Source organism: Vulpes vulpes, chromosome 10 (genome assembly GCF_048418805.1).
Source record: "Vulpes vulpes isolate BD-2025 chromosome 10, VulVul3, whole genome shotgun sequence".
Lineage (NCBI taxonomy): Eukaryota > Metazoa > Chordata > Mammalia > Carnivora > Canidae > Vulpes > Vulpes vulpes.
The window spans coordinates 64,500,784-64,522,671 of NC_132789.1; the positions used below are offsets into that span (position 1 = coordinate 64,500,784).

The 21,888-nt window shown below is 33.6% G+C and overlaps 1 protein-coding gene across 2 annotated transcripts in view; it reads left to right on the forward strand.

Moving 5' to 3' along the window:
* The window catches only part of LRRIQ1 (leucine rich repeats and IQ motif containing 1), a 219,139-nt gene that overhangs the window by 185,562 nt on the left and 11,689 nt on the right, over positions 1-21,888 (forward strand). The window contains exons 25-26 of one of the 2 annotated variants that reach the window (XM_072724514.1): positions 412-472; positions 11,220-11,340. In XM_072724514.1, coding sequence (XP_072580615.1) covers positions 412-472; positions 11,220-11,340 — 182 coding nt within the window. Of the gene's footprint in view, positions 1-411; positions 473-11,219; positions 11,373-21,888 lie in introns of those variants that run through there. The other variant, XM_072724515.1, reaches the window with a different exon arrangement.

A 21,888-nucleotide genomic window follows, 5' to 3' on the forward strand; every position in this document is an offset into this window, starting at 1 on the left:
CTGTGTCTCTCATGAATAAATAAATAAATAAAATATTTATAAAAAAAAAAAGGAAGCTTTGCTTTTCTCATAAAACAAGATATATGAGTAAATGTAAGTAAAATATTCATATGTTCTATCATTTATTAACTGTCATTGGTAGTTTCAAATTTTTGCTCTTGGTATTCTGTTTGGTAAGGAACAGTGGTTTTGAATATTATTTAGAAATTTAAATTTTATGTTAAATTGAATTTTCAAATGACTATGGAAAGGTAAATTTGTATGTATCTTTGCCTATACTCTAATTTAATAACACTGTTATTTCCATTTTGTAGATTACTCATTTCTCCCAAACCTTCACTGGGCATTTCTGTCATATTCTTCCTCTACATTTATATAATAATATAATTTTTGGTTTTTGTCATTATGCAGCAATCACTTCTTGCCTGAGTTAGACCCAGATGTACTTAATGGTGGAAGAGTTCAGCTTGTGGTAAGAAATGTGTTTAAAGTTACAGAAAAATGTTGTAGATACTGGTCCTCAGTAAAAGGCACTTTAAAATATGTGCATAATTAGTGTAAATTAATAAAATATCATAACTCTATTTGGGATAATCTCAAAATACTATATGTTAAAATAATAACCTGTAATAACAACATGTTTTCTTGACTTGTAATATAACTTTAGAATCTGATAGTACTTTAAAATATTGATTCTATATGGTAGATTTAAAAATATTAGCATGCTACCATATTTAAAATAATTACTTTGAACAGGAATTGCATAATGGCTTCATTTACTTGAATATTTTAAAATAGTAGGATACTAAGGGAAATATAAAGTACCCTCACAAGTTAGAAGATCAAAGCAGATAAAAATTAACAAGTAATTGTGACTGCAATCACTGTAAGTCATAAAGTATAAATCATTGGAGCTTTAGGAACAAACAAGTTTTAAACATGGTGACCAGAGTGTAAGACTCTAGACAGGATAACTGTATGTGCATTGCTAAATTGTACTATATGCTATTAGAAGGAAGACTATATTAACAGAAGGAGAATGGCCAATGTGGAGTTTAGAAAAATGGAGCCCACAAAACAAGAAATTTTCAGTGTGTTTCCAGAAATTTCCAGAGAAGCGGGTGCCCTAACGAATGACAGAAGTGTGCGGCCTCCTTGGCAGGTGAAAATGGATGCCTCAGGTGACCCTAACTTTATGACACCTTCTGGTGATATCAACCAATTAATACTTCTTACTCAGATTCTACATTCACCAAGGAAACAGATTATAATTTAGCTTGCCACGTAGAACTTAGCATTATAAAAAGATAATGCACTTTCTAATGGGACCTGGTATGATGGTATCCAGAACAGTCATATTCATCATTCTTATGAGCAGTTCATTCAAGGAGTTTTCCTGAAAAGGGAGCAAAATTAGAGTATTAGCTAAAATTAATGTGTTTATGAAAATATTTATAGAATCTATGTACAGATTTGAAATAATCAGTAAGCAAATATTTCCTTGCATTTCAATACAGACTCCTCTGGCAGAGTGACATGTAGATTGCCCTAGGAAAATTGGTATTTCAAACTATGAACACCTAATATGAACAGGCATATTACTAACAATTGCACATAGATTGTTGAGTTGCCACTATGAAGCAAAAATGAGGATTATTAAAGTCCCAAGGAATGGCAGGATAAAGAAACTGATATTACATTGAATTCTTTTGCTGCTAAAAATGAATGAAAACAGGTTGGGTAGATTACTAATCAAAATGGTTCTGTGAGCCACCTGGATGGCTCAGTCGGTTAAGATCTGACTCTTGATCTCAGCTCAGGTCTTGATCTCAGGGTCAAGAGCTCAAGACTCACACTGGGTTCCATATTGGGCATGGAGCCTACTCAAAAAAAAAAAAAAAAGCTTCTATGAAATGAATGCTCTGACATTAATCTCCTTCTGTATCCCACTGTATTATACTATATTCAAATATATGACTAATTCATAGCAATGATAAATACTTTTTTGATATTGAAGAGGTACGGGTAAATAAAAAATAAACAGGATAAATGGTAATAGAAGTAAGTTTTCATTTCTTTTTTTTTGTGGGGGGGGGGGGATGAAATGGAGATAGAAGTGAATAAGAACTCATGTCAAAATGACACTGGACTAATTGAAGACCTGGAGTAGAAATCTTTCAGAGTCTTGGAAACGTGTTGAGAAACTGAAGGCAGATAGTTGCACAACTAGGACAAGGCCATAACTGAAAGGAAAATTTAAAAAAAATCAAAACTGTAACTGCTTCCACTTTTCCTCCAAGAAATAAGGAAAATATCCATAGTGAAAGGACAGAAAATTATGAAACAAAGTGATCACATTTTTATTTAGAACACTTATGAATATGCAAATCAGCATACTATAAATTCTGTCTCTATAAGATATTACCATTCCAATAAACTATGCACTGGACACCACAAAAAAAGAGACTTAGTGAATTGAAAGATTATCTACAAAGGAATAATAATTATATTGACAGTTGACATTATGGCAGAAAAACAATGCATACCAAAAGACAGTGGAGTTACTTCTTAATAGTAGAGATCTGAATATTATCCAGAATACTCTTCACTAACCTTCAAGAATAAGAATAAGATATAATAAAACATTCAAATTCTGGGTTTTGGAGAAGCTAATAAATAACATCTCTGTCTTCCAAATAAGATCAAAATATTTTATGAGGCAGACAGGAATGAGAAAAATGAAAATAAGGTATCATTTTAATTATTACCAAATATATATCAAAAGACATGCCATAGATCTAGACAATTGTATTGCTGATTATATTTATCCCCTAAACTCCCAGGATTTTTCTGAAGGAGACAGTCATGGTTCAGGTTCTCCAGGAAACATAGTCTGAGATTCTCATATTTGAGTGCAAGACATTCATTGGAAAAGGCTTTCATACACAGTTCTTTTGAGGGGTGAAAGAAGGATAATTGGGCAGAGGGAAAAGGTAAAATGCAATAGGGTTGCAGCAATGGAAGTAAGCTCTAGTGATGTAAAGGCTTTTTTAAGTTGTCCCAGCTGAGGCAAGCTCAGACTTTATGCTCCTGAAATTCCTCAGGAGACAGTGTGGTTTAGGCACAACTGCAATCTTTAGCTAAGGACGATTTCCAGAGAATTATTCAGCTAAGAGCCATTAGACATCAACTTTCTCAGCAGCTGGGGGAATCTGATTCAGTTGTTAAAAGTGTCTGAATGGCACATGGTAATATTCACTCTACTCAGTAAGTTTATTGTTCATAGATGCAGCAACTTAGCATATAAAGTAAAACCTAATTCCAACCAAAATTACAGCTGTTTTTTTAGGAACCTGAAAAATCTTTCTAAAATGTGTATTGGTGAATAAGAACCTAATATCATCTAAGTCCACTCTGTAAGAGCAGAGCCAATTTACATGGTAAGATTTAAAGATTTAGTATAAAACTAAACATTGTGGTACAGATAAGTAGACCAATGGATATGAACAGTTGTTCAAAACTAGACCTGTGACTATATTGGAATATGATATGTAACAAAAGTAGGAAAGGTCAAATTGTTTGGTAAATAGAATTCAGTAAACTAGCATTGAAAAGCAGGACTGTATATAACTCATGCACACTATAGTCAAATGGAATTTAGAAGGTTTGAAGACTCAAATGTGAAAAATACAGTTGTAAAACTGATCAAATAAAATAATTGAGAATATATTTGCAACTTAACAGTAAAGAAATACTCTTTTAAAAGATACAAATAATATAAATTATATGGCAAAAATTTTTGATTGACTTGACTTTTAAATATTAACTTCCTATGAAGGATTTTATAGAAAAGGTTAACAGATTATAGACACAGACAAATTACTTTCAGTGCCTAAAACTAATAATAGCTTAATATCTAGATTTATTTTATTTTATTTTATTTTATTTTAAATATTGTATTTATTTATTCATGAGAGACACAGAGAGAGAGAGGCAGAGACACAGGCAGAGGGAGAAGCAGGCTCCATGCAGAGAGCCCCACGTGGGACTCAATCCTGAGTCTCCAGGATCACACCCTGGGCTGAAGGCGATGCTAAACCGCTGGGCTACCCGGGTTGCCCAATATCTAGATTTGAAAAGAACTTCTGCAAATATAATTATAAAGTCAGGTAATCTAATGAAAAGGAAATATAAATACAATAGAAAAAACACAGAGACAGTTTATAGGGATCTGACTAATGCATAAATGTATATAAAGAGATGCTCAGTTACATGACCAGAGGGAATAAAAATTAAAACTAAGAAGTCACATGACTATCCTCATCAGAATGGCAAAAATTAGAAAAATTGGGTAATGCAAAGTGCTTTCAATAATGTGGAAACGCTGATGTATGTCTAGTGAAAGTCAAAGCTCGTACAGTCATTATGGAAAGAAATCTATCAGAATTTATTAAACTAGGTCTTTGTACACCCTATCATATATTAGCAACAAACTTTAGTAAACTTTAATTAAAAATATTCTATTCACCAAAATGTAATAAACAAAATATTTTAGGATAAATATTAACATTAATATGTGCAAGGCTCCTGTAATGATAATTACCAAATATTGTTTTAAAAAATCAAAGAGATATACTCATGAATAGACTCAAACTGTAAAGATGTCAATTCTCAATGATCTGTAAATTTAATGACTCTTAGAAAGCATTTAATAGAAATGGACAAATTTTAAAATGCATATGGAAATGTAAAAAAGCTAGAATAGTCTACACAATCTTGAAAAAAACTCTCACTACCTGATCTCAAGACTTAAGACTTGCTATAAAGCCTCAGTAACCAAAACTATATGTTATGTGCATAAAGACATAAAAATGAATTAATAAAAAATAATACCACACGTAGAGAGTTAATTTTCCTTAAAGGTACTAATTAAAAGAGGGAGAGAATATTTTGTTTCAACAAATAGTGCTGGACAACTGTATATATATATATATATATATATATATATATATATATGGAAAAAAGTATATATCTATATATAGGGAAATATATAGGGAAATATATAGGGAAAAAAGTCTATTTTGATTCCTACTTTACATCTTAAAAATAAATTTGAGATGAATTATGGACCTAAATGTAAATGCTTAAATTCTAAAACTTCTCAAAGAAAACAGCAATATAAAACCTTGGATAGGCAAAAAAATTTTTAGATAGAACATAAAAAGCATAAATCAAAAAAGATAAATTATACTTCATATTTAAAGCATTTGTACATAGGTACAATTCAGAAAACAAAAATAAATGAAAAGTCAAATCACATCCTGAGAGAAAAAAATGTATTTTCTTTCTCTTTCTCCTTCCTTCTCTTTTTCTCTCCCTTCTACCTCCCTCTCTCTGTCCTCCACAGCCTCCCATGTGCAAATAACACCTCCCCCAAATGTACACATCTAATATAAGGGCCTTGTATCAGAAATATATAGAAAAACTCCCACAATCAATAATATAAAGACAAATATCTCAAGTTATTTAAAAATGGTGAAGCTTTGAGAGACTCCACAAAGGAAGATATTTGAATCGTTAAAAAGCACACTAATTTAAATTAAAACAACAATGAAACACTACTATGCAACACTAGAATGGTTAAAATTTAAAAACCAGAAAGCACAAATGTGGACAAAGAAATGGAAAAACTAGAACTCTTCATGCATTACTGGTAGAGTGAAAAATGATAAAAACCATTTAGGAAAATAGACACTTTATAAAATTATATGTACTCCTACTCTATGACCCATTAATTCCACTCCTACATGTTTACTGAAAGGAAATGGAAACACGTGTCTTCATAAAAACCTGTATGAAAATTACATTGCAGTTCTATTGATAAAAACCAAGAAAATGCAAACAACATAAATGTTTATCAACAGCAGAATGGATAAACTGTGGTATATTCTTACAATGGCATACCTTCTCAGAAACGAGCTCTTGATACATTCAGCAATGTAAGTGAATACCAAAAACAATACAGTGAGTGAGAGAAGCCAGACACAAAAGAGCACAGACTGTATGATTATATTTATATTAAGTTCAAGAGCAGAGAAAACCAACCTCTCCATTGTAAAAGAAATCAGAACAGTGTTGCTTCTGACGATAAATTACTGGAAAGAGGTACAAAGGAGCCATTTGTAGTTATGTTAGTCAGGGATCACTAGAGAAACTTAAGCAGTAGGATATCTATATCTGTGTCTGTATTTAACTATATCTAATATATAAAATCTCTTTATATATGTATATAGAGCCTAGAATGGCCAGTGCGATCTTGAAACACAATATAAGAAGAGTCAAACTACCTTATTTCAAGATTTTCAGACTTGGCCTGAAACTGGCAACATTGGCCCTCTGGTCTCTATATCTATCTATAGAATCAAGAGGAAGATATATATCTATATACACATACAAAAAGATATTGTATAGATATATTTATTTTAAGAAAGTATGTATTATTTATTATAAGAAATTGGCTCATTTGATTATGGAGGCTATGAAGTCCTGTAATATGCAAGCTGGAGACCCAGGAGACCCTGGAGACCCTGGTGGTGTAATTCCAGTCTGAATGTGAAGCCCTGAGAACCAGTGGTATAGGTTCTAGTCTAAGACTAAGTGCCTGATAACCCAAACAGCTGATAGTGTAGGATCCAGTCCAAGTCTGAAGGCCTGAGAACCAGAAGCGCTAATGTGTAAGTTCCAGTGTTAAGACCAAAGATGTGTGTTCCAGCTTCATCCGTCAAGCAGAGAGGGTGAATTCTCCCTTCCTCCACCTTTTTGTTCAGTTTAGGCCCTCAGTGGATTAGGTGATGCCAGAGAGGGCAATATGGTATCCTTAGTCTACCAATTCACGCTAATCTCATCAGAAACTCTCACAGACACACCCAGATAATGTTGAGCCAAATACCTCAGTACCCTGTGGCCCAGTCAAGGTGACACATGAAAATAACCATCACAGTAGTCATCTTTAAAAAATAATTAAATCAAGCAGTGCAATTAGAAAATGAACAAAGTGCTTGAGTAAATACTTCACCTAAGAGACTATCCAGAGAGAAATATGCACATGAAAAGATCTTACACATTATTAATCACTAGGAAAATTGTTAAAGCTACTATATAATATCAATATACACCTATTAGAGTGATTAAAATAAAATACTGACAATACTAAGTGCTGACAAGTATGCGGAACAGCTGGATCTCTCATGCATTGCTGCTGAGAATGGCACAGGCACTTGAAAAAAAAACCATTAATTTCTTATAAAGTTAAATACACACTTCTATGACTCAACAGTTCTGCTCTTGGGAATTTTTCCTAGAGAAACACACTTATGCTCATTCACAATCCTGTACATAAATGTTCACAGTAGTTTTATGCTTAATAACCAAAAGTTGGAAACAGGCCAAATTTTATTCAAGCGATTGAAAGGATAACTAAATGGTGGCCCATATGAATGGACATACAATAAAAAGAAATAAAAAGCAACAAACTAGAACAGACCCCTGATACATATAAAGACTTTGATGGATCTCAAGAACATTATGCTGAGTGAAAAAAAGACAATCTGAAAAGGTTATATATGGTCTGATTTCATTTACATGACATTCACAAAATATAGTGACGGAGAACATTTGAGAGGTTGTCCGTGATAAGGTTAGGAAGAGAGGGATATGACTAAGAGGAGAGCAGGGGAGTTTATTGGGAAAAATGGAATAGCTCTGTATCCTGGTTGTGGTACATGAATTTATATGTATGATAAAATGTCTTAAAGTATAAACAAACCAGAAAAATAGTGCATGTGAAAACTGGTGAGGTCTTAATAAGGTCTGTGGTTTAGTAATGGTAGAGCACCAATGAGATTTCCTGGTTTTATGAACCACACTTTGGTTACATAGGTATCATGGGGCAAGCTGGCTGGAAGTTATACAGGGAACTCTCAGTACCAAGTTTTGCAACTTCTGTAGGAATTTTAAGTTACTTCAAAATAAAAATTTTGAAAATGATTGAATTTCATGTTTAAGATCTATGCATTTCATTGAATGTAAATTAGAGCTCGATAAAAGATTTAAAGTACCCTCCAGGGGCACCTGGGTGGCTCAGTGGTTGAGCATCTGCCTTCGGTACAGGGCGTGATCCTGGAGACCTGGGATCCCCTGCAGGGAGCCTGCTTCTCCCTCGGCCTGTGTCTCTGCTTCTCTGTGTGTCTCTCATGAATAAATAAACAAAATCTTTTTTAAAAAAGTACCTTCCAATGCTCACACATATGAGTAAAGGGGTTTATACAATGATGATGATGATGATGTATTATAAATGGAGGGGTAAAAAGAATGAATTAAATCTAGAGCCCACAAATGTACTGTACAGTGAAAACAAGCAAGTTGCAAAAAAGAGATACCACTGACATTAATTTTGAAAACAATACTCTAAAATTTTGTGAATACTTTTATAAGATAGCTTATAAATGAACTTTGCTTTGTAAATTTTCTTTTTTAAAAATCTCAACAATAAGGAAATAGGTATTTCTTTTTATGTGTGCTATTTGGTATAAACTTCTAAAATTCCAAAAATAAGTGTTTAGTAAAATCTTATTTATGAAAAAAGCAGAAGAGGAATTCCCTGTTCTTTATTAAATGACAGAGATTCTGTATTTTTAAGTAATTTGCGTGGGTTGGAGGTGAATCGGGATCCAGATGCTTAGAAGTCATGTTCAAAAATTCATGTTCCTCATTTCACTATGAAAATATGAGGGGAAATATTACAGACCTTGCACCTGGGGGCCACAAAGTCACCAGTTCAGAAAACAAAGATGTATGAGAATTTTGCAAAATTACTATTTAAAAAATATTTGCTGTTGAATTGCAATAAGAATATTCTTGTCTAACATTGACTCAGAACTATTTATTGTGGTATAACCAAAGAAAATATTTAATATTACAATGTTTTAGAATTAAGCATACATTTTTTTGTTTGGTAGAATGAGTGCTAAAAGTATGGTCAGTCATATTCAGTTTTTAAGTATATCCTTTTTTCATGCTATAGAAAAAAAAGAGAAATCATAAAGAAAATTCATCTTAGCAGTAAAAGGAAGACTAATGTTCAATTTGAAAGCCAGTGTTTTCAGAAATAGAATTGGAATACTAATTAATGCACATGTGACTATGTCAGATGCACTACTGACCTATAACTAACTCCTTTATAAAATACCTAGATTTGCATTTAAGCTGCCAGGTGGCACCATTGTAAAATTGTGTATTCTTGTTAAGTTCCACTTCTAAATTTGATTGCCTATTATAATCTGGCCTAATTAGTAACTGATATTAATTACTTTCTGTATCAGAAGACATCTTTTGGGTGTCAATGGTTCGATGGTAATGAGATTTTTGGAAGACATGTGTTCACAAATATTTTCTTGACATGTAGGTATCATCAAATTTGGAAATGGGTGGGAATTTTACTTTTAAATAGGTGTGGTGATATTATATCATCAAATTGAAGCAAATAAAATCTGATTTTAAAATCTTGAGTCTTGTAGTTAGAGCCTCTTTGGCTAGCCAGGAGGGTCTCTGTGTTGTTAAGATGTTTTTCCTTGTTTTGTGACTGATCTCACCAAAACTGTAGTATTGCTTTGGCATTTTCCCCTTACTTTTGACTGGTTCTTTTTAAGTCTTAGTATTGATGGAGCTTTGCTAATGGAAATATTAGATGTGTGCGTTCGTACACTAATTGAAATAAAGTTCAGAAAGAATGTATAACATTTTTCATACCAATCACAAGTATAAACTGGAAGCCAACTGTTATTTATTTCATTTTTAAACTGTTTTCTACTGAGGTCTTTTGACAATACACTTGTATCACTTAGGCAGGTACATCAACAAGTGACATAGAATGGTTTCTTTTTTTTTTTTTTTTTTTAAGATTTTATTTATTTATTCATGAGAAACACACAGAGGCAGAGACACAAGCAGGTTCCATGCAGGGAGCTCGACATGGGACTCGATCCCAGGTCTCCAGGATCACACCCTGGGCTGAAGGCAGCGCTAAGCCACTGAGCCATCCAGGCTGCCCCATAAAATGGCTTTTATTCTGAGTTCATCAATAGCAAACGTGCTTACTTAATAATGAGAAGTTCATGCTTGTGACAGTGGGAAGAATTTGGGAATCGAGATGTAAAGGAGAAGGGCAAAGATCTGAATTTGAAAGAGAATGATCTTCAGATTGTGTTTTCACGAGATTTTTGTAGCCCTTAATATGGGGATAGCTCTTTAAGCCCAGTGATGGTTTTATGGTTTTATTTTGCGCTATTTCAATTTTTCTCACATTGAACATTAAGACAATGCTTTCTCACAGGATTTCAAGCATCCTGTGGTTTGGGTTAAATCCCAGTTATTTTGAGGCTGCTTTGCTTTCCATCATGGCATTTTCCCTTTCTCCAGAGTTGAATCCTGATAAATTGGTACTTAATGTCATTAGACATTATGTAAAATAATATTTTATAAATAGCAAGAAGTGACTCTTTCAACTGTTAGGTTCAGTCCAAGGTAGTAATAAAAGTTCAGATCGGTAATTTTAGAAGTGATTAATTTAATCCTATGTCCTTAAAATAGTATGTCTTGAAATATCTATTTACCACCACCCTTAAAATTAGACTTACTGTAAAATATTTTTATATTAATAATGGTTTTGATGAGAAGGTAAAGCTCTTTTGTGACTTTGTAGCAAATGAATATGGGATGAAAGGCATTTGAGGAATACTGTTGAGAAAACGAGTACTTATAACTGGTAAAATATAAATATTGCAGAAAATAATCCACTATGACATTTCTAACATTCAATGAAGAATTAAATAATATACTTGGTAAATAAGTGATGTTAAGCTGTTTAAAGTTTCATCAGTTGCCTTTAAGATTGATTTTCATCAAAATTACTGTACTCAAATGTTTTCTTTTGTTGTACAGACTCAAATAGCAAACCTCAATTTTAAAATCGGCTCTTATTTGCAAAAAATGCTTTGACATAGTGCATTTGTTCTGCCTGGACAGCAGTAAAGGATTGTGGTATCATTTTGAAGAAGGTTGTTTGACAGAGCCTGTTTGTTTATTTGGGGTAATGTGAGCTGCATTCAGAAAATGCCATATTTTGTTTCATGATTGTATACATTCCCTCCCATTGCTCCCAGGCAAGACTTGTAAGCAGAGAAGACACGGATTTAGACCTTTTTTCCATGACCAGTGGAAGTGCTTTGTCTGTGAAGAGAGAAAAAAAAAATCAGGCACACAGACACTCAGCGGGATCTTCAAGTAAGTTGTGGTTTCCTTCAGAGTTAATTTAGAAATCACAAATGAATTGATGGAACATGATGCCAACAAGCATTCTTTCTTAGATAAGGGGTAGGATGCCAGCAACCAGAACTGCCCGAAAGTGTGTATTTGAACTTTTTCTTTCTTTTAAACGTCTTCTTTTGATATAAATCACATTAAATTATTTCTAAAATTAACAGCATCAATTTTTACTTTAATCATACTCTGAGACTCAGACTCACCCATGAATTATATTGAATTATTTGATCATTTAATTCTAAAAGAACTTTTTGGCCAACTGTAAAAAGTTGGATTTATATATCAAACTAGTATATTTTGGCCTTTTGTCATTGATTTGATCGATGCTGTAGGTAACCTTAACTTTTAAAGGAAACTTCTTAAATAGCGGATTTTAGGTGATAATACTTTACTGTCAAAACAATGCTTTAAAAACTATTTCTGTTGAATAGATGACAGTTTATTAATGATGATCCGTTACACTTATAAACTTGTCACACACATCTGTTACTTTTAATACGATTTCAACAAGATTTGCATTGCAGTTATTAACTCTGAAAAAATAAACATTTAAAAATATTTGTATCTTGTGGTAATAGAGTCTAATTTTTTTCAAACTCTTCGAATACCCTAGAGGTTTTGAAATGTCTTCTAAAATGTTTTGGTATATTAGTATAAAAGATGTTTTATTGGATATCATATTTTGTTGATTTCTCCAAAGTATAGCGAACCTCAAAAATCCACATATTAACTTATACTTTATTGTAAGTATTCTTTTTTTAAAAAGCTTTATTACCTATCAATAGTATAGTTTTATACATACAAAGTCAATATTTGATTGAATGTAAAAAATTCAATCATCCAGATTGATGCTCTACAGATAAATGAAAACTTAAAAATGATCCTCTCTCACTTTTTATCCAAGCATGTTCATTAGTCATTCAAATCCACTAATATATGCAAGTTCATTTTGATAAATTTTAATTTTGTTTTGAAACAGTGATTTTAATATACGTAAATTAAAAACATTTCCAGGCTTCAAAGTTCTTAGCTGCTTGAATTTTCTTTACTTGATTATAGAATCTGGTCACAAAAGGATCCTCTAGGGACGCCTTGGTGACTCAGTCGGTTAAGTGTCTGCCTTCAGCTCAGGTCATGAGCCCAGGGTCCTGGGGTTGAGCCCCACATCTGGCTCCCTGCTGAGTGAGAGTCTGCTTCCCCCTGCCCCCTCGCTCTGCCCCTCCCCCTGCTGGTGCTCACTCTCCCCAAATAGGTAAATAATTTTTTTAATTGCTCTAGTCAATATGGTTAAGAAAGAGTTTGTGATTTATTCACTAAGTAAAATTATTGACCGAATATAAAATTTTGTATTTTAACATAATTTATTAATTATATCAACTTCCAAAATATATGTATTTCAGAAGTAATCGCCTGTGTCACACATAATGAATAATGCTATCTTCATTTAAAGCATTGCATATTATGAAATCATATCACTTTGAAGCAGTGTAAAAACAAATTACCCTGTCACATTACAGAATATCAAAGTTTCTATTTATAATGTTTCACCTGTTAAAACAGTTTTATATAGCTCAATAAAAATCAGCAACTATCCTAAAATGCACAAGCCTTATCTTACACTTATGTCATGTCAAATCATAGATTTTAGAGAATACAAGATCATTATACAGAGTTAATTTTTTTGTAGTCTTATTTTCGTTTTAAATTTTAATTCCTGTAGAGTTACTATACAGTGTTCTATTACTATCAGACATAGGATATAATGACCCAACAGCTCATTCTCTAAGGAACTGTAATTGAGTTATCCTCACTGATTCCAATTGGTTGTCAGTAATGACATTATAATAAACTCTACTAATCATTAAATCTGTTCACTGACAATTTACAATGTTGGTTTACTGACAAACCGTTTTAGAAAAATAGAGTTTTTATCCAACAGCATGATTATGAATAAAATACACTTTAAAATGGGAATATCAAGTACTGTCCCTACCTTGAGGAGTTGTTGTTAGGATAAAATGTAGAGCATTTAAAACAATATCTGGCACAAAACAAGAGCGTAATAAAAGTCTTTATGATTGCTACCTACACATAGCCATACAAGAAGAATCGTTTGAAGTAAGATATTAAGGTCACTAGTATCTAGACACACGATCTAACTAGCTCAGCTTATAAGAAACCTATTATTAATAGTTACTTAACTAAAAAACTTGGGGTAGCCTAATATCCATAGAAATCTTTAACCATCAAAATCCTTGGGTCCTAGGCCTCTATGGCCCTGAGCCAACCATGTACAGCTTTGGTATTTTGAAAGCTCTTTTTCCTCCAGCTTTTTCTCTCTCTTAAAAAACTTGTCACCTTATTAAAACTAAAGTATTTCTCTTAGCTTTGCAAGCCAAATCTAGAGTAGTTTATGGGCTGCAGTTATAAAACTCTCTCAGCCCTTGAACTTTTCTAAGATATTTCTTTCTATATTGCTATAATATTCATAACGTATTTTATAGAATCAGATAAAGCCAGGTTTAAATCTCAGTTCTACCATTACGCATAAGTTGTATGATCTTAACACCCAAGTTAACTATCTGTAAAATGGGAATAATAAAGTCCATATCATAGAATTTTGGTGAGGAAGAAATGAGTAAAAATATAGGTAAAGCATATAGTACATTGACCAGCATATAGTAAATACTTGTTTATATTACTTTTGTTTTATATTTTATGTTGCTGTTGCATAATTTTAAATAATTTCAAAGTAGAATTGTCTTTCTTCTTTGTGTGTCAAATAATTCCAGAACCAGTGTACTTTCAGCATCATGCCAGTCACCTCAAGCCATACTGTCTTAGAGAGTTTCCTAGTTCTCTTCCTTTTCCTTTTATGTCTTACTTCTTCCTTATACATGACCTTCTAATCTACCTTATGGTTTAAGAAAAGATGAAAGAGGCCACATTCTTATTTTTAAAATGCCATTTATAAAATGAGTATGCAAATGCATTTCCTAATTTAGACAATATTTATACAAAACATTTGATTTCCTTAGATGGTTTTGGTTTTCTCAATTAATTTTTCCATTTAATTCTTAAAGGATGCATTACAATAATAATAATTTTACTGATATAACAATTTATAGCTTTTCTAATTTTTTTTAATTATCTTTAAGATTTTATTTATTTCCTTGAGAGAGAGAGCAGGAGAGCAAAAGCGGGAGTTATAGGCAGAAGGAGGAGAAGCAGACTCCCTGCTGACCAGGGAACCCAATGTGGGGCTTGATCCCAGGACTCTGGGATCATGACCTGGGCCAAAGGCAGACACTTAACTGACTGAGCCACCCAGGCACCCCTTAATTATCTTTCTTATTTATACTGATTATTTTTCTTTAACAGCTAATATAAATAAGACTCAGAGTTTATTTAGCTTGTTTGTGACCCAAAAAACTTAGCAAGGAAAAGCAGCAACTTGAACCTATCTTTTCTTATTCCAAACCCAGTGCTATCTTGCTTTTGATTCCTCCATGCACTAAAATATAATCGCTTAATTGTAATAATAGAACATATGTAGTTCTTATTTATTCATTCAGAAGCCATTTACTAAAAGATCACTGCTTACTATATGCATAGTTTAGGTTCCCAGTTGCCTACTCCTAATCATTTCTGTGCGTTCTAGGACATACACCATTTTTGGAGTTAGCTAGGGATTGGGAATCCACAGAACCCCTGATATAGTGAATAATCAGCCCAAAGTCAATTTCTCCTTTAAGGATATCTAAATTCTCTTGAACTATAAGCCCTTTTAATATGGTTCTGAATATTATAAATACAGAAAAACATATTTATTTTACAAGTGAAGTGGCTAATGTAAATTGCATGAGAAAGTCTTCTCAAAGGCAAAATATTTGATTTGCAACTGGAATGACATTTGGGGTGTAAGGAAAGAAGTGGAAGAAAGCCATTTTAACAAAAAGCAAAGGATAAAAATATGAATATATTTTTGTTGAACAATTAGGAGTATGTCCAGACCAGAATATGCAAATTTGCACATTGCACATACCAGAGTATGCAAAATAAGACTGGATTAAAAATGAAGCCTAGTTTCAGTTAAGCTTGAATGTAAAGTGGAAGAATTGGACTTTCCTACTGATAATGAGTAATGAACAATTTCTAAAAATACCTTGGTGTTTCTCAGTGTTTTAGATCAGATGAACAAATGTATTTTGAGTCAGATTTAACATTCTACAATGCCTCCAATATATTGACAAAATGATTTTACACTTCTTATCAAAAAAAGAATATTTTCAGTTATCAAAAGTAAAAAGTGAAATAGTTCACCAAGTGTCAATACCTAATAATATAGGCAGATTGAGACTAAAGGTGGTCATTCAAGCAAAAGTAGATTCCAAGGATTACTATTAAAGTTTACTCCAAATTTACTCTAAGCACATTCCATTAACATAATTTTAAATTTTCAAATAAATAATTATCAGCATCTTGTATATTCGTGTATGTCTGTATGTATAGAGGCACATGTATAGGGATATCTAATTTGTACATAACTATAGTATATTTACATAATATGCATCTGTAATCCCTAATTCAGTAAACACTTAAATATTATTGCATATATCTGTGGGTCATTATATAAAAAGCAGGCATCATGATCCAAGCAAGTATATACCTACAATATACAAAGTGCTATACAGGCCATTAAAAAAGAACAAAAATGGACAAGTACAGCCCTAGAAGAACCAATACAGTATTAAAGGAAAATAAAGAGCAAATTCCCTTTAATACTAACTATAAAGGGAAATGCCAATTAAAACAATGAGATACGGGATCCCTGGGTGGTGCAGCGGTTTGGCGCCTGCCTTTGGCCCAGGGCGCGATCCTGGAGATCCGGGATCGGATCCCACGTCGGGCTCCCGGTGCGTGGAGCCTGCTTCTTCCTCTGCCAGTCTCTCTCTCTCTGTGACTATCATAAATAAATTAAAAAATTTAAAAAAATATTAAAAAAAAAAACAATGAGATACCACTACATACCTATCAGCATGGCCAAAACCCAGAACACTGACAGTACCAAGTGGTAGCAGGGATGTGGAGCAGTGGGGGCACTCATTCATGGCTAGTGGAAATGCAAAATGGTACAGCCACTTTGGAAAAAATTCTGGTGACTTCTTGTGAAACTGAACAGTCTATTACCATGTGATCCAGTAGACCTGCTTCTTTGTATTTTCCCAAAGGAATTGAATACTTATGTCCACACAAAAACGTGGATGTTTGTAGCAGCTTTACTTGTAACCACCAAAACTTGGAGGCAACCAAAATGTCCTTTAATAGGTGAATGTCTAAATAATCTGTGATACATCCAGATAATAGAATGTTATTTAGTGTGAAAAATAAATGATCTATTAAGCCATGAAAAGACACAGAGGAAATTTAAATGCATATTAGAAAGTGAAAGAAGCTGATCTAAAAGGCTACATGCTGTATGATTCCATCTCTGTGATGTTTTTGAAAAGGCAAAACTTTGAAAAATATCACAGGTTGCCAGGGGTTGGGGAGGGGGGAAGAGGAGATGAATAGATTGAGCATAGGGATTGGGGGGGGGGCAATGAAAATACTCTGTAGGATACAGTAGTGATGATACATGTCATTCATTCCCCCCTTTTTTTTCCTAAACCCACAAATTGTGCAAAATCAAGAGTGAATTGGAAAAAAAAAGTGAATTGGAGTATAAACTATGGACTTTGGGTGATTATTTTGTGTCAGTTTAGGTTCATCAGTTATAACAAAGGGAATGGGGGGATATTGATAATGAAGAGGCTGCATGTGTGGGGACAAAGTATATGGAGAGTGTCTGTATCCTCCCCTCAATTTTGCTGTGAACCTGACACTGCTCTAGAAAATGTCTTAATAAAAATGGTGGGGGAAAAAAGAAAATCTTAGAAGAGTGCTTTTTGCCAGCTATTCTGGGATTTACTTTATTAATAGACAGTTACTATTTTTAAAGAATGGTTGTGATATAAATAGCCCTCTATTATGGAATTCAATCAACATGAAGATAGAATTTTGAAGGGCTTGGTCTCCAGCAGGGGGAAAAACTAATCAGAAATCCTTTTATCACAAAACGTATGATGAACTAATCAGACTTCCTTTCAGATTTTCTTGGCCACAACAGTGTCATACTAATATTTTATGTTGTTTATTCTCCTTCTCCTCTGCTGGCATGTATGTTCCAGGAGGGCAGAGAATTTAATGTAGTATTTAGTACCTAGTACCTAGAACAGCTCCCTGGCATGTAGGCCCTGTAATGTGTATGTAATGAGCGAATTAACAGATGGATGGATGGATGGATGGATGGATGGATGGATGGATGGATGAATGGGCGAATTAACAGATGAGCGAATTAACAGATGGATGGGTGGGTGGATCCATGAATATGCTCCACAATGGAGCAGAGAATGTCAGATAAGAGCCAGAAAGAGAATATTTGACATTTTACTGCTCCATAGTGGGAGGCAGGCTGTACCTACAAAAAAAGATGGTGAAAGATTTATTAGTTTGGTAGACATTCATCTATATCAGCCAAAGCTTCTAAGAGCAACTGATCTATCTATAATCCTTGTATGTTCAATCTCTCCAAACAGTAAGGGTTTTTTTTCCAGGTGAATCTTTCAAACAACCAATCATGAGAGTCAGATTCCTATGGATCCAATCTACTTGAAGCAAATACTCTCATTTGTTCCTTCAAAAATATTTGCAGGGTCCTCTTAAAAGCTCAGTGCATCACACAGATGAGAGAGTGCTGAGCAACACCAGTATATCTCTGGCCTGCATGGAGTTTATAATTTATATAAATATGTGCTGTAACCATTTGGGTCCAATCAGAAGACGGCTATCACACAGAAGGTTAAACAGGGAAAGTTTAAGTATTATTATTTATACTAAAGTATTATCCATATCAGCTATGAAATACAAAGAAACTGTATATGGTACCCTGTACCCTAGGACTGAGGCTGTTTGAGGGTTCAGAGCTCATTGGAGAAGGTGTGGTTTAGCCACTACATAGACAAGTTCCCTGGTCTGGAGTTACTCATCTGAAGTTACTGGGCAAACAATAGGCAATTCCCTGGAGTGGGGACAGGGGCCAAATAATGAGCAGTTGATGACAAAGAAAAAGGCATGCAGTGAGAATGGGTCCTGGTAAGGCAGAGGGTTCAGCAGGTTTTGGTTTCCCTGTGGAGAAGATAGGACACAGGTTATTGCTAGGCTGAAGCTGCAGGGCTGCTGAGGGATCATGTAATGGGACTGGAGCTCAGGGGGGCTGCATCAGAGCTCATGAAACCCACAAGGCCAACCCTATCCCCACCTATGCCAGAAATTACAAAACCCCTTTTTAGAGCAATGTCCCTTCAGCACCCTCTATTGAGAAAGCTTAACGTTCTTCTCACTTTAAAGCAGAAATGCTTGAAGAAATCCTTTTATCGCAAAACATATAATAAAGGGCATATTCATTGCTTGTGAATTGATAACTGACATATGTATGCACTAAACTCCTACTCTCTGGATAGAACTTATGTATGTGTTAATTTTATATATATAAAATTGTATAATTTTATAAGTAAATATATTTTTTAAATCTTTACAAAAGTAAATTGTACACACTTTTCTTTTTTATTTTATTCATTTTATTTATTTTATTTAAGATTTTATTTATTCATGAGTGACACAGAGAGGGAGGCAAAGACATAAGCAGAGGGAGAAGCAGGCTCACCGCAGGGAGCCCGATGCAAGACTCTATCCCTGGACCCTGGATCACGCCCTGAGCCAAAGTCACACACTCAACCACTGAGCCACCCAGGCATCCCTCACTATTCTTCTTTTTAAAAGAGAGTCACAGCATGGACCAAATTAAGGCTTAATGTTATTTTACTCATGGCATCTAAGACTAGGAAATATGCTTGGGTGAGGCAAATTGTGAAGAATTGAGGAAAAGCATACAAAGACTTCAAATTGTTAAGAGAATGTCATCCCATCATTGTATTTCTCTTTCTTCTAAGTTTTTCCTCTTTCTTCTACTTCCAGCCTATAAAATCATGTCATTAACTAGGGAAAATAATTAACTAGGGAATGACTTGATTATTTTTAAAAAATATTTATTTATGTATTTATTTATTTGAGACAGAACATGAGGGGAGGGACAGAGGGAGAGAATCTTCGAGTAGACTCCCCGCTGAATTCGGAGGCCTACTGGGGGCTCTATCTCACCCTCAGTGAGATCACAACCTGAACAGAAACCAAGAGTCCCAACACTTAACCAACTGAGCTACCCAGGTACCCCAGGAATGACTTTAATAAGGCATAGCATAGTCCTCATGAAACGAATTATGAAGTCCAGAGCTAAGAGATGATTAATATGCCAGTTGCATTTTTAAACACCATGGGAGAGAGTGTGGCATTGGTAAGAAGAGACTGGAAAACAGATTTCTAATCTTGCAGTGGCTCCTCATCAGCTTGTGACTTTGGTTAAGTCATTTATAACTCCTTTGTAAATTTAGCAGGTAAAAGGTGACCTGGAATAAGGGAAAGAAATTTGGAGTAAGGCAGATCTGAATCTGAATCCCATTTCTCACATGTAACATTTTTGTGAGCTTGGGTGAGATATTTCAGGTTTGGTTTGTTCATTTAGAAAATATCGTGGAAAATTAGATAAGTATATAAATATGTAGTTTTGCTCTCATATGAGAAAGGAGGAGAAAAATAAAAAACAAACATAAAGGAGATCCAAGAGTCCTAATAGCTTTAGAATTCTGGAATTCTGCAAATAGAACGATAAAACTTGTATGTGAAAATTTCCAATTAAAAAGCAACAGAGGCTATTATTTCTAATATTTTATAGCATGAAAATAATGTTTATAGTTGAAAATTTTCTCCACACAATAACACTTCTGATTCTGATTTCAAATGTTTTCAAATTTCTCTAATTACTTTAGCTGAGCATAGTCAACCGAAATGGAAAAAAAAAAAAAAACTTTCCTTTAAATGTTTTCCAAGTAAAGATTAGAAAACCCCATCATCTATGAGAAATGACTTTTATTTCATAAAAGCAATTTGAATTTTAAAAAGCTAAACATGATTCTGAAACTCTCTAACTCTGAAATGTGACTCTGATACATATTATAAAAATTTGGCTTAAGAATATTCTACTATAAATACTTAGTAGGTATCTTGATGTCTTGATACATTTTTTTTAAACGAGAAGAAACAAAACTTTCTACTAAGAACCCAGTCGACATTTCATAGGGCGTACTTGGACATAATCTTTAGCATAATCCTTAGCTAAATGTTAACCTTTTAGAAAAAAGTTGTTTGTAAATTTAATGTTGAAGACACTACAGAGGAAACTAGGTGTAGACATACAGCTATAAGGTAGTTTAATGAACAGGTTACCCTGAAAGCAATTAGTAAAACCTATGGTGTTTTGTATAAATGTAAAATGCTGTGGTGGGAAAAGCAAAGGAATAACAGGCAGCTGTCTTCTTTAAGAGAAATTTCAGTTTTTCAATTTATAAGACTGTGTGCAAGGTGGCCTTGCTTTTAAATCTGATTATTCTCACTCAGAATATAAGTAAGAACCAGGCCTATAGTCTCTCCTGAAGTATGTTTTGGAGAGAACTCTAGTATATTTATGGGCCAAAATTGGAAGCAAAGAGAGGCACTCTCTCTTTTTTTAAGGGTCCTCTTTTTGAAGATGAGGCTAATATTAATAATATTTTAAATTCACTTTGAATGAATTATACCTTGGAAGTTATTTGTGGTGGTCTTATTCAATGAGCATTTATTGAGCACTTAATATATATTAGGTGTGATTCTATGTTATAGGGACAATTTCAAATTCAATTCAAATTCAATTAAATATCAAAATTCTAAACTTTTTAAAAATACAAGTCAGCCTCTTTTATAATTATCCTTAATATAGTAAATGTTGCAAATGTTTTAAAAAGTAGAGCTTTGATTCCACATATGAGTAAAATCATATGGTATTTGTCTTTCTCTGGCTGACTTATTTTACTTAGCATAATATGCTCTAGCTACAATCCACATCATTGCAAATGGCAAAAATTCAGTCTTTTTTTATTGCTGAGTAATATCCCATTGTAGGTATATACCACATCTTCTTTACCCATTCACCAGTCGGTGGTCATTTGGGCTCTTTCCATAATTTGGCTATTGTTCATAATGCTGCTATAAACACCACGTACAGGAACACGGGGAGAAAAGAGGCAAACCAGAAAACAAACAATAACTGCAGAGAACAAACTCAGGGTAGCTGGAGGGAAGATGGGCAGAGGGATGCACTATGAGTGATGGGATGAAGGAGGACACTTGTGATGAGCACTGGGTATTGTATGTGAATGATGAATTACTAAATTCTACACCTGAAACTAATATTACACTGTATGTTCATGAACTGCAATTTAAATTAAAACTTGAAAGAGAAAAAATATTAGAACTTAA